At 40.0% G+C, this 13,854-nt stretch overlaps 1 protein-coding gene across 1 annotated transcript in view; it reads left to right on the top strand.

The window, feature by feature from the left end:
* Positions 1-13,854, top strand: part of Ccdc141 (coiled-coil domain containing 141) — a 160,211-nt gene that overhangs the window by 121,502 nt on the left and 24,855 nt on the right. The window contains 6 exon segments of the mRNA XM_036185814.1: positions 2,399-2,578; positions 3,211-3,336; positions 5,617-5,805; positions 6,771-6,950; positions 8,734-8,757; positions 8,759-8,884. Of these exon segments, the coding sequence (XP_036041707.1) occupies positions 2,399-2,578; positions 3,211-3,336; positions 5,617-5,805; positions 6,771-6,950; positions 8,734-8,757; positions 8,759-8,884 (825 nt within the window).

The raw sequence follows: 13,854 nt of genomic DNA, 5'->3' as shown, positions 1-13,854 counted from the left end.
GCACACACACACACACACACACACACACACACACACACACACACATACACCCACACCTTCATAATGGGAAACTTCCTCAAATAAGGTGCCCAAAGGGCTTACTCTCCTGTACCCTCTATGGCACTTAGCTATGGTTTGGCAAAACTCCTCTGAGTCCTAGTGATTGAGGCATTTTTCTCAAATACTCCAGTGCTCTGTAAGCAAGATCTAACCCCTCTTACAGTCAATGTGAAACTTACCAAACTGTAGAGTGAATGGCTCCCATTTGAGAATCAGGCCATTTTCCTTTCTCTAATAGTCTAGACCTTGTTTCTAGAGATGTTTAAGAATGACTGACATTTGCCATTTTCTTGAGAGGTGGGCTATGAATCTGGAGACAGAAATCACTTGCCAGAATCGGATTTGAATGCCCTCATTGGTTTGACCTACAATCATCTTTGTTTTTCAACTTTTGTTGTTTGAAGAACATTAGTGATCAGCCTGTGTAGGACCAAAACATTCATCAAATGCTTATAAATTAGATACTACTCTCGTTAAACATCAGAAAGATATTGTCAAGCAATTTACCTATGTTCCTATATTATACAGATGGTCTAATATACAAATACTAAGTTATTTTTCATTTGAAACATTGACTCAGTCTGTTTTTTTTTTACCTTTTATATATTTGCTTGTCTTAGTATATCTCCTTTCATCTCTAATTTATATTTTTAATTTATATTACAAAGGAATTAAGTTATTTGCAAATTGTGTATTTTTGTGCAGTCCTTTAATTGCTGGATTTTAGAAATCCTTTCAATTCTGGAAATTTCAGGTGGTTTTAAAATGAGATATAATTGTTGAGGTTTTTCTTTCACATTCACACTTTCTTGGACCATACTAACCTAGGGTGTTTAGAGGGTGTCACAGCTCTGTTACCTCTGTTACCTGCATCTAGGGGTGTTTCTGATGTGGAGTTTTTCCTCTTCCTTTTGAGCTTCAGTCCTGTCTTTTATCCTGGTTGGTGAATCCTTAGCAAGTGTCAAGTGTCACTCCTGTATGAGAAATCAGATAGTGTTGTCTTCTTGTGGAATGGGTTGCAACAAGAAATGGGTCCAAACTCATATCTTGAATCTCTGTACAAATTAGCAAGCTATTATGAAGTCCCAACAAATTGATCCTGGAAATAACCCATATCTTCCCACCACTTCTTGATAGAGTTATATATCTTCACTGCATCATTGTTAATCTTTTCAATAGTCAAGTGATAAGTTCTTTATTGATAAAATGTTCAGTCGACATAAAAACTAACTTTCTGATGTATCGACATTCTGATAGGTGAAATTGCTGATGAGGATGATTTTCTTCTTCCTAGCTGTACATCATTAGTCTCCTCAGTGCAGATTTTTAATGTGTCATGGTGAGGGGCTTGGTTGATCATAGACATATGGAAGCTGCCTTTTTCTGTCGAGTTGAGTGTGTTTCTGTGATTGATATTTTTGAAGCTTAAAATTCATTTTTTTTCCATTGAAAATTTGTCTGAATCAGACTAATTGACTTTGGCCAGAATTCTGGCAGATGAACATGCCAACTTATTAATGTACAGTGGTGAAGACTGAGAATTCTGTCAAGTATTAGCCTTCTTGCTACCAGGCATCCAAAAAGCAGCTCAGAGGGCAGTGCATGAGGAATGAATATGCATGTAAAACAACTGGATAATTTAATGCCTTTTTTAGAGTGCATTACCACACAATTTTCTATGTGCTATACTGAAGTAAAATGAGGACACTGTTTACCAAGTAGACTAAAGGCAAATTACTGTTCTCCTGGAATGGACAAAACACTAACTCTACCAAATACAGAATCACTTCTTATATCTTGCTGGCTAACCCTCAACAAGTCTTACGACAGCTTGCCTTTTCCAGACCTTACTCAGACCACTGTACCCTTATGACTGTAGTTGCCATCAATAAAATACAATTCCCAGCCAATATTACATTGAAGAATATTTTATACTTTAATAGCTTCTTAACAAAGTGTAAAAGATACCCTAATTTCAATTATACTATATATAAAAATATAGTATAGAGTTATTCCCACTATAGTTGTCTAATGTCTTTAACGACTTATTAAATTTTATAAATCATGATTACAGAACGTATCATTTTATTATTAGATTCCTCCATCCCAAAACCACTAAAATACTACTGAGGTCTTTAAAGATCCTCCACCTGATGTCCAAGCAGAGACTATAGGTCTAAACACATGACTGTGCCTCTGCACATGAGCTCAGGCGTATCTGTCTAAATTATATCCTGCTTTGGTGTGATGAAGTACTTGCCACCTAAAATAGCTGAATGCAAAAGAAAAATGTATCTCATAGGAAAGAAAGCTATTACATGGATTATTAATTCAACAGGCAAGAGAGAATGAGATATTAAATGTTAAAAATGAAATGCACATTGTGAAGAACATCATGGAAAAGCAAACGACTGGAAGAGAAGAACTCAGCCATCTTCAAATGGCATGGTACCTCCAAGCCACAGAAGGCAAGCCTGTGAGACAGAAGTGGGAAGCATTCAAAGAGAAGCTTAAAAAGGTAAGGAGATGGGCTGGTCAGTGGCTCGGTGGTAGGCTGACTACCTGGCATACATAAAGCTCTAGATTTGAACCCTAGCACCCAAACAAACAAACAAAAAGGAATGTAGAATGTTACCTTTCAAAGACTCAGTTCTGATAACATGCAATGTGACAGAGTCTCAAAGCCAAGTGAAATGATCCAACACAAAAAGACATTGTGTGGTTCTGCTTATTTGCAAGCCTGCAGCCAAATTCACAGAGACAAAGATCAGGATGGATGCTATCTGGGGATGCAAGAGGGGAAGAGGGAATGGGGAGTTGTTTAAAAGGTTCAGAGCTCCTGTTCATGGGGATGAAAGCAGTCTGTAGGAGGATGGTGTGACAGTTGCATAGTATACGTATGTCTTGGTGACACTTCATTATACACTTAGAAATGGTGAAAACTGTGCCTTTTGTTATATGTTACCATGGATAAATAAGTAAATAAAAATAAATAAAGTCACAGGAAATTAAGGACCTTATGTGACCTCACTAGTGAGGGTCAGTGTTTGTAGGAATTGAAAAGCTTAATGGCACAGCATGTCACCACTGAAGTAACCCCGTGTGCCTAATTATCAGAAACACATTCATAATTGTCAATGCCTGTTTCAGACTACTCACAATGTAAAACTTCTTCATGAAGTTCTTCTGCCCATCTCTGCACTGGACCTTGGAGGGAGCCTCCAGACTATGTCAGATCTGCAAAGAAGATGGAATGCCATGAAGCCTCAGCTTCAGGTGAAGATGGGAATGCATGGGTTCGGGTGAATGAAAAAAATCTCTCCAAACATCCCAGTTCCAGTTTGTCTTATACACTTCCTTTTTCTTTAACAAAAAGTACCCTTTTGGTCTAAAAATCCCTTGTAACAACACATTTTCTTGTGGTGATATATTGTGTACCCTAATAAACTTGCCTGAGGATCAGAGAAGCAAAAACAGCCAGCCACGAGTTCTTATCTCTACAAAATCCTCAGCCTAAAAGAGAGTGAGTTCCTATTTCCTCATGCCTTTTATACCTTTATCTGCCCAGACATCACTTTTGGGAATTAAAGGCGTGTATACTTCCCAGTACTGGGATTAAAGGTGTGTGCTACCACTGCCTGGCTCTGTTTGCAGTGTGGCCTTGAACTCACAGAGATCCAGACAGGTCTCTGCCTCCCCAGTGATAGATAGGATTAAGGGTGTGTACCACCACTGTCTGACCTCTATAATATCTAATCTAGTGGCTGCCTCTGTTCTCTGATCCTCAGGCAAGTTCATTAGGGTACACAACACATCACCACATTTTCTTACTGTTCTCATACTGAATCCTGAATATATTTTCATCTTACATGAATTTAACTTATATTTCTAATTAATTTTTTAGTGCATTTATCATAAAGTCACTATTTTCTTAGGGAGTGTTTTTAAATTAAGGCATCTTAGAACAAAATCGACAAACCTCTGACCTAGAAGCTCTATCATCATTGGTACCCAAATCACTGAGCTGTCACTGTTCCTACACCCCAGCATCCCACCCAGCTCCTACCTCATTTGCTTTCTGATAATTCTTTTTCTGTAGGCTCCATTCACTCTGCTAGGAAGCCTTCTGGATGTGGCAGATAAAACCATGGGTCAGTCTCAGGCCTTTGCCTCCGTATCTTCTACTCCATATCTTCCACTCCATATCCCTGTCACTCCTGGACACAACTGCCAAGGCTGGCTAACTGGCAGAGTTCCCTACGTGGTCTAGGTTATTTACTTATTTATTCATTCATTCATTATTTATTTTTTTCAGACAGGGTCTTATGTGGCCCAGGCTGACTTCAAACTTGCTATATAGCCAAGGGTGACCTTGAACTCTTGATCTTTTTGTCTCTACCTTCTAAGTTATGACTCACAAACACACACTATTGGATTTGGGTGTTTTGTTAAAAGACTAAGATGCATCCATTTGTTACTTCTTAACATGTATTGGCTTTAAGGGATTCCAGAGTTAAATGTTTGGAGATTCCTTTGGAAAATATCTAGTTGTTCTGTTAAAACAAAACATGTATGAGATCTAATCACTACCCTCTATATACATATACATACACACACATATATACATAGATAACATCACTATCCACAGTAAACTCTTCTGTTCAAACTCTCATTAATTATTACTAGCCCAGTTTGCCATATCCTGTGTGGTGTACATCCACATCTTTTGGTGCATGTTTGTATGGATGGATGAGTTTTTAACTGAGAGCCATGGCTAAGATTATTTAGCTCTGTCATCATGCTATGCAGCATCTATTTGGGGTCCATATACTTGATATGAACTTGACAATCTTATTCAAGTCAGTCTTCTGAAAATTATCTCCTTAGCCTACAGCATTTCCTTTACTTTTTCCTTTGATATGAGATCTGCTCCTAGGATAGCAGTAAAATTCTCTCTAAGTAATCTGCCTTCTGCAAGCTCTCCTCTGGGGTCTGGATTCCTATATGGGATGTCTGAGCAGTGCTGACTAAAAGGGAAAAGCAGTTTATCCCTTTTCCCTGTGGTGGCTATTTGTGGATTATGGCCTGACTGCTTTGAAGTGGTGTATCTTGTATTCTGTTCAGCTGGTAGTCCATTCTGATCATTCCTTCATCACAGAGCACAAGTAATTCCCTGGATGTATTTTTATACTTATCTTCTTGGTGTCCTTATCATACCACACAATCCTACTCTATATTAAATTCCAGAAAAACTATGTTTACTTAGCTGGAGCCCAATACATTTGGTATATCATAGACACACATGGCTTTCTATTTTTCCATCTATCTTTGAAACACCCGCTCTCCCTGCCCTGTGGCTTATAAAGTTCTGAGAAGATAAGAACTGATCAATGTGTCTCGATAGCTCCATCATTAAGCACAGAATCTGGATTTTGAGAAGGCTCATAAGTACCTGTTAACAAATGAGAGAATGACTCATTATTTAGATGATCAGATTCTTCACTGTAAGATAAAAACTCAAAGCTGCACCTCTTGCCTTGCTTTCGTGCTTTTTAGCAACTGCATGACGAGGTTCAGCATATCATGAAAGAATGGGAAGTGTTAAGTGATCAGGGAGCCCCTTTGAAGGAGAAGTCTGAACATCTGAAGGACCTTATTCATCTCCATGAGAGGCAGAGAGAGCGAATCCAGGATTACGAGGAAATTCTATACAAGACAATCCAGTTCCACCAAGTCAAGGAGGAAGTAAGTCTTACTCTGGTTGTATGAAGGTTGCAGGATTTTATGAGATTAAATTAAAATGTTGTTATTATGCAATAAATGAAAACCAAATTGCTTGTCTTGGTCTAAGAGGATTGTCCACCCCGATGGTTAATTTATCTCCCACTGCACCTCTCTCCTGCCTCATGCTCCAGCCAGGCTGTACTCTTCCTTGTCCTTTGAATACAGCTCTTACATTCCTACTTCTAAGCCTTGACTGTCAACTTGATGTTTCCTGGCAATTCCTCCTCTTCTCTTTGTTAGAATAAACCTCCTGCAACCTTCCAGCAACCTGTCCCTTCCCTGCAGTGATTCTCTATTCTGAATTCCCACAAACATTTAGCACCTGCATGACGAGGTTATTGACTGCTATTTTTTTATTTTTTAATGAAACTAGATTTTATTTTCCCAACTCAAGCATTAGCTCTTGGGAGGCAGGGTGCTCAAAACTAAGTTCTTTCTTTCCGTTTCTTTTTTCATCTTAAGAGCCTGTCAGCATGGAGTGCTCAATAAATACCATTTATTGGTTATTTCCTGGTGATTCACAACCATCTATAATGCCAGGTCAAACACTCCAGTGCCTTCTTCTGGCATCTGAGTAACTGTATGCCTTTGGTACACAGACCTGTGTGCGGGCAAAAATACTCACACATATAAATAGGAAAATCTAATTTTTAAAACAGCTTTTGAGTTTACTTAAATCATAGACCAAGATCTTGCTAAGATTTGAGGTTAGGTTATGGGCTCATAATATATATTTCCTTCTTTCAAAGAACTGAAAATGTTAACTGATCAAAGTAATCCTATTGGATTCATAGTACTGCGGTGTGTATCTGTATCCATAGGACTAATGATTCTGGATGGGCTGGGAGTCTTTCATAAGTGAGTAAAGCATTGTGGAAAACAGACTTTGGAAAAAGCAGGTTAAGTGCTAATGTTCTGAATTCCAGCTGATGCATTTCATCAAATCAAGAGAACCGGAGCTTCTAGCGCAGACCATGGAACTGGGAGGATCTAAGGAAGTCCAGATGCAACTGGGCCATTCTCAGGAAAGGCGGGCACATGTAGAGCATCTCCATCAGCTGGCCCTTTCCCTAGGGGTGGACATCATTTCTTCCTTACAACAGTCTGTAAGCATCTTGGTATATCACCTCTCCACTATGAAAGAAGCAGGCAGATTGTTTAGCATATGTTAAATTTGAATTGATGCTTTTGGGTATGGTGTTGGCTCTTGAACCCAGAACCTCATACATACTAACCAACTACATCATTATTAAGCCATCCTCTAGCCCCAGTATGTTAAATTAAAAAAAAACATTAAATCATTGGGGTGCTTATTAATTCTAAGTTTCTACTATTGTTCACAAACAAATAAAATCTAAGGAGAAAATCTGATCATAAAAACCTTCTTTAATACATACTGTTCTCATGTTAATTTAAAATAGAGCCATGGTCTCAAATGGTCAGTAGGTTTCTGCATTTGAAATGTATCTAATGCAACCAAGAACCTAAACTTTTTACTTTAATTTGAAGTAAGTTAAACTGTAAAAGCTGATGTTCAATGTCATTGTTGAAAATTTCTCAATATGGTTAGAAACTACTCGGGCATGTGATTCTACCTTAGAAATTGTAAGTTTAGAGAAATCTAAATCTGGATCAAGTGTTTCTGATGAAAATTTAGCTCCAACCAAGAAAAATTCAAGCTGTGATATGCACATTAGACTTCAAAGATGTGTGATCAAAACCTTAATACTTTTATATTAGATATATATTACAAATGATAATATTTGAACACATGTGATTAACTAAACTATGCTATGAAGGTTAATTTTATTTATTTCTTCTTTGCTTTTCAATGAGACTATTGGAAGTTGTTCAACTATTCCATAGCTCATACTGCATTTCTACTAGACAATGGTGCTTCAGTATTACAGATCCAGAGGATTCCTGGGTCCTAGTGTCTTGCCAGACCAGCAGCCCCATTGTAGAGAGGAAGAAGCTGCAGTCCAGAGACAGTGGCCAGTCATCCATAACAGCCCAGAGTGAGGATCCCAGGCCCTCTGCTTCTGACCTGGGTTCTGGCTGTTGTAGCTGCTTTATGCCACTGATCAGGTTCAAGAGAGGAGCCCAAGACAACAGGATATATTTCCTGGCCCAAAGTTCCTAACTAATGCACTGGACTCCAGTGCTTTAAATATTCTCCAAATCCATACTTGGAGGGAGGAAAGGCTATGTTGACTTCATTATTAATAAAAAACACAGGTCCAGTTTCATTTTAAAGTTCATATAGGATACCCACCAGGCTATATGTGATATGGCGAGCCTAGCGTCTATTTTTTTAGGTTAAAAGGCAGAATAGAAGAATTTGTTGCTCTTAATAGAATCCACTTTTGCCAGTGTCAACATTTTCTAAGGGGTTTTATTACATTTGTAAATTTATTTTTAAAAGTGAAAGGGAAGTAGGATCTCAGATTGCACAAATAACATAAATTGTTCCCTAACCCTCTCTAGCCTTGCTGCCAGCATCCCCTCTGCGCGAGCTAGCGATTGGAGCACTTGCATAATGAACCTGAGGTTAAACTCAAGTTGACGAGAAAATTTCAGCACCCAGGCAGAATGTTTCTAATGCATATTTTATGCTTTTTGAAGTAAAAATTAGACCTTACCATGAATGGCGTCTCTGAGGAGTTGGGAATGATGATGAAATTCAAGAATGGAAATGTCTATTCCATAATGTTGAGTTTCTGGCTTCTTTCTAAAATAATTAGATTCAAATATGTTTAGGGTAAAATAAATTAGGACCCTATATCTCTTCTAAAGCTATGTGTGTGCATCTTAATGCAGGCAAATGGTATGTTGTCATGTGGCCGTTTCACAGCTGCTTTTTGTTATTTTCACATCCGTCATTTCCAGAATTGCTCCCATCTTTCTACAAAGAAACCTACAGCGGCAGCTTGAGGTCCTTGAATTGGATAGTGGGATCTGGATTCTCAATGCCAAAGAACACGAACAGGTCCTGTCCTGCAGCTTGGAGTACTGCACCACAAGAGATGAGATCAATGAGGTGGGGCTTTGAAAAAGGACACGCTGAGCCCAAAGCATGTGTCCCAGTGTCTATGCATGTGCATGCATGCTTGCACACTGCACACTGACATACACACACACACACACACACACACGCACACGCACACGCACACGCACATGCACACGCACACGCACACACACACATACATACACACACAGAGAGACAGAGACAGACAGAGACACAGAGACACACAGAGAATCAGAACACTTTTTTCTTACCCATGTCCTTTCAGTCTTACAGTAGCCTTGGGATGCCTGAAGTTTGAATAAACTTCAAGCTCCCAAATATGTTGAAGTCAAGATGCTGTCAATGTCTGGAAAACCCTTGAATACAAGACTGAAGGCTTTTGGTCTTGGTTGATGTTTTCCTTTTGGTGTGTGTGTGTGTGTGTGTGTGTGTGTGTGTGTGTGTTTGTGTTTCATCCTGCTTGAGTGGACACAGCATTTTCATGGCATAGAAGAAAAGGTGGCAGTGCCCTGTGGTCTTGGTTGATGTTTTCCTTTTGGTGTGTGTGTGTGTGTGTGTGTGTGTGTGTGTGTGTGTGTGTGTGTGTGTTTGTGTTTCATCCTTTCATGGCATAGAAGAAAAGGTGGCAGTGCCCTGTGTGGCAGCCTGCTTACATACTATTTAAGTAGCATTGACTCAGAGTGAAGAAGGTGCTGAGGGCATGGAGCAGGCTCTTTGCTTCAGAGACCACAGATTATTTTCCCAAAGTCAAGTGTCTTGCCTCCTATTGATGTGAACAGGTGGCTTTTTTTTTTTTTTTCAAAATAACTCTCAGAGAAAAGAAAAGAGAGAAGGGGTCTTCTACACCCCTACATCCCCACTGACACAATTTCTCCTTAACCCCATCAACTGTTCTCAGCCCTGACATGTATTCGGCCCCTCCTGCATTTCCAGCCTCCGCCTCCAGTTAAGCTTTTCATTCCTGTGATGTGTGCTGATTGTCTAGTGCTGAGCATAACTGTCTTCCACCCATGGGCTTGTTCTCGGGGAAACACATCAAGGCAGTGATGTTTCCACATCTGTCTCCATTGGGAGTCAAATCTTTGAGTCCACTAGGAACATGGCCAAGGGAAAAGGCAGCTAACTAACTTTCTTGAACTTCTACTTTATGCCCACTCTGCATAACCTGGGTCTACCAGGTATCAAGAATCATTAGCTCACAGGTTAAAGGATGGGTAATTAAGCTTTAATGGTGGTCTGTGCTGAAGTACCCACCCTTCCTGCAGGTCACAGGCAGGTGCAAGAGGGAGCAGGCTGGAAAAAAGAGGAGAGGAGATCGAGAGTAGCTGTTGGGATCCAGCCCAACAGGAGGGGGCAGGGAGAAGCAGCTGACATGGCTTTCTCTTCAGCAGTATGCTCCAACACTGTATGCTTTCTCTTCTTGGTCTGGTTCACATTCTGGTGAATTCCTATTGTAGTCTGCCCGCAACACAGAGGCAGCCTTTGCTGCTTCCGTGTGCTATAGTCGACACTTCTGCTAGGTCTGTTTGCTCTTGCTCAAGAATCAACCCGACCTTTTTGTTCTCCCAGGCTATGAAAGACTTGTGGCCATTTTTAAAAATGACCTTTCTGTAAAATTTGTCTTCTTTTCCTCTTCCCTGCCTCTCTCATCTTCCTCCTCTTCATTTTTTCCCTTCCTTGCTTTGTCCAAACATCCCTCCCTACAGAGATAGAGCAACTCTGCACCCACAGAGAACACACAGGGAGCAGGCTAAGTGTGTTCCCAGCCCCACCTGGCTAGGTTTCCATGTCCCCGAAGAGCTGTGGCATTTGTGAAGCTGGGTTCCCCTGCCCAGCCCCCTCCAGCAGTTCTATTTATAGAGACAGCCTCATGAACTTACACTGGGAGACAGCCCAGATGACAGAGGACCCTTCCAGTCACAGTAGGGATGCTCCATGATGGTACCTCCTTGGGAATGAGCAAGCAGATGCATATGATACAAATGGCTTTGATGCAGGAATCAGGGATCACTTGAACGCAGTCTTCACTGCTAAGAGAAGTAGAGTCTCCACTTGCCTCTACTTCTAATCTAATTCATCTTCAGGCTCTATTTTCACACTCAAAAGACCTTTGAAATTCTTAGGTCTTTTCTACTTTTTTCTTCCTGTTTTTGATTTTGGTTTTGTGGAGACATGACAGGCATGTGGAAGTGCAGCATCCACATTCTGGATTTTACAGTCACAAAATTAGTGGGGAAATAATTAGAAAGAACGTTTTCGATGCCCCTTAGTAAAATAAAATGTAGATACGTTGTATTCTACTTTGAACTGTGACTGTAGGAGGAAACTCAGCTGATGTTTCCATGGTGGCAACCTTTGGCGCCTAGAGGTATAATTTGTTTAGACACATGTATCTAGAGTACTATATAAAATGAAGTCAGGCAAGGTGGCACATGCCTGTTTTCCCAGCACTTGGGAGGTAACAGCAGGGAGAGCAGGAGTTCAAGGTCAGTCTTGGTTACAGAGCAAGTTCGAGGTCAGTGTAAGCTACATAAGACCCCATCTCAAAACAAACAACAAAAATTGAAAATCAGTGTGTTAAGTATAAACAAATGAATAACATTTTGCCAAGGGAACTAGACCATACTTAACATTTGATTTTTAAAGTTGATCACAAAACACACTGTTTTGGTCCAGTATGATCAAAGTAGTGTACGAAGGTTCACAGACATGGAGTTGTAATAGACTTTGGTGAATATCTGGCTTAATGTCTTCATTTTTTTCATATGACTCATCTTCACAGTGCTCTAAGACTACCTAGCTTCTGTCTGAAGTCTTTTGGGGTCAACTTTGGCCAAGATTCATCTGGACGTGAATGTGTTTGGTGTGTGCTTAGACAGAATGAACCAGTCACTCAGTAGAGTCCCATTCAACTGCTTTATTCCTGTCTTTTCATGCATCTGTGACAGGATGTAGGAATGCTTGGTCACATTTGATTTGTTCCTCTTGACTTTGCTGAAACTAACTTAGTGCTCTTTGCTCAGGTCTTTAAAGAAGGACTTTGTACCTTCAGGCAAATGGATTGAAGTTTCTCTAAATGTGATTTTTTTTTTTTTTTTTTTTTTTTTTTGGTTTTTCGAGACAGGGTTTCTCTGTGTAGCTTTGGCTCCTTTCCTGGAACTCACTTGGTAGCCCAGGCTGGCCTCAAACTCACAGAGATCCGCCTGCCTCTGCCTCCCAAGTGCTGGGATTAAAGGCATGCACCACCACTGCCCGGCTTAAATGTGATATTTTTTTAAAAATAGGATGTGGCATTCTTTAAAGACATGTAACAGTGTCTTTTGTGTTTCATTATCTTTGCATATTTTTATGCATAGTAAACTTTTGAAAAACTTGTTTTCTTCACATTTACCCATGAGAAGCACAACTGTCAAGGTGCCAGATTTTAGGGCATTTTTCTTCCCCATTTCATGCAAGAAGACATTTGTGTGCATAGCTACTCAATAGCACTTGGCATTTTCTTGCCTGGCCATGTGAATATATCATTAACACACTAAGCATTCTAAAAACTTCCACAGCCACATTACATTGCCGAGGAACATCACTTGTTTATAGCTACACTTAGAGAGGTAGTGTGTTAGTAGGAAACACATTTTCTTCTTGCAAGCTGACAAAAAAAAAATCACCCTTATATTTACATGATGATAGTGGGAATTTATAACGTAAGGGCTCATATTTTGTGTCACAAACAATTACTTTTCTGGGAAGAATAGTGATGACAGAATCAGGCTGGTATCCATTTTCTCAAAATAAGTTTTCCACAAAAGAAGCTACCAGACAATTATGTTACCTTACCCTGGAAAGTCTCCTCTAGGATAGCAACATCTTTCCTGTCAGAGGTGAAGAAGGAAAGGATTTAGCATATACATTCCATATATGCCGGGCATGAATCCCTCAAATTCTGTCGTCAGTTTGAATGGATTTGTCATCTGAGAGCCGGCCATACAAACTGATAAGAAGCAATAGCTTATAATTGAGGAACAGTGCTTTATAAACACACACACACACAGTAAGATGGAAACCACCTACCATTGTGTGGCACTTTGCCCTGATAGAATGAGCATAGGTAGCCATCATGGCAGGGAGGAGCAGAGAAACATTTGCCCAGAGAACAGATGACCCTGTGGGGCACCACTGCAGAAAAAATAACACAGTATTCATTTCTCAGATTTGCAACCCAAACTTGTTCTTAGAAAAAATACTAAACTATCTTCATCCAACAAATATGTTCAGTGTGGCTACCATGGGCCAGGCTGTAACACTGCAAATGTCCACAGATAACTTAAGAGTCTGGAGACAATGAAAATCCACATAGCCATAGCCATCTGCCTAACAGGCCCCGACCCAACTGCATTTGGGTGGCCTGTATAAGTGGACAGGAAAAATTATAATTTGTTCAGAAAATGTTCATCCTGAAGGTTCAAAAATTTACATTGTAGCATTTGATATCTGTAAAAATACCGATAGGATCTTCTGGAGAATATGGACAGCTCACATTTAAAATTATAGTTAGCATACCCCCAAATAGGACAAGTAAGATGTATAAAATTCATTATGAAGATGCTGCACATTCAGGATAATGTTCACTGTTGCTGCTGCCTGCAGTTTGGAACAGGTCTCTGTGTTCCAAGTTGTCTCACTTCCTGTTGCTATGTGCTTGAAGCTGAGAAAGGTGTGCTGTGGTTACCAAATGGGAGAAGGCCAAAAAGACTTCTCCAGAAATCTGTCCAGCACTGAGACCCAACACCCTCCATTAATATTTGCAGCAAAATCAGGATTAGATTTTGAATCTTTGGATGTCTTCATTTCAAATTCAAGCATCTCTGGGAGGTGGTACATTACAGCCTTCCATTATGGAAAATGAGCCTCAGAAGGCTCTCTCATCTGGAATGGGTGAACAGAGGCTAGGAAATGGACCTTGTGAAGTGGATGCTAGAGAATAA

Source organism: Onychomys torridus, chromosome 4 (genome assembly GCF_903995425.1).
Source record: "Onychomys torridus chromosome 4, mOncTor1.1, whole genome shotgun sequence".
Classification (NCBI taxonomy): Eukaryota; Metazoa; Chordata; class Mammalia; order Rodentia; family Cricetidae; genus Onychomys; species Onychomys torridus.
Note: the sequence above shows the minus strand (reverse complement) of the source record. Positions and strands in the feature narration are given on the sequence as shown.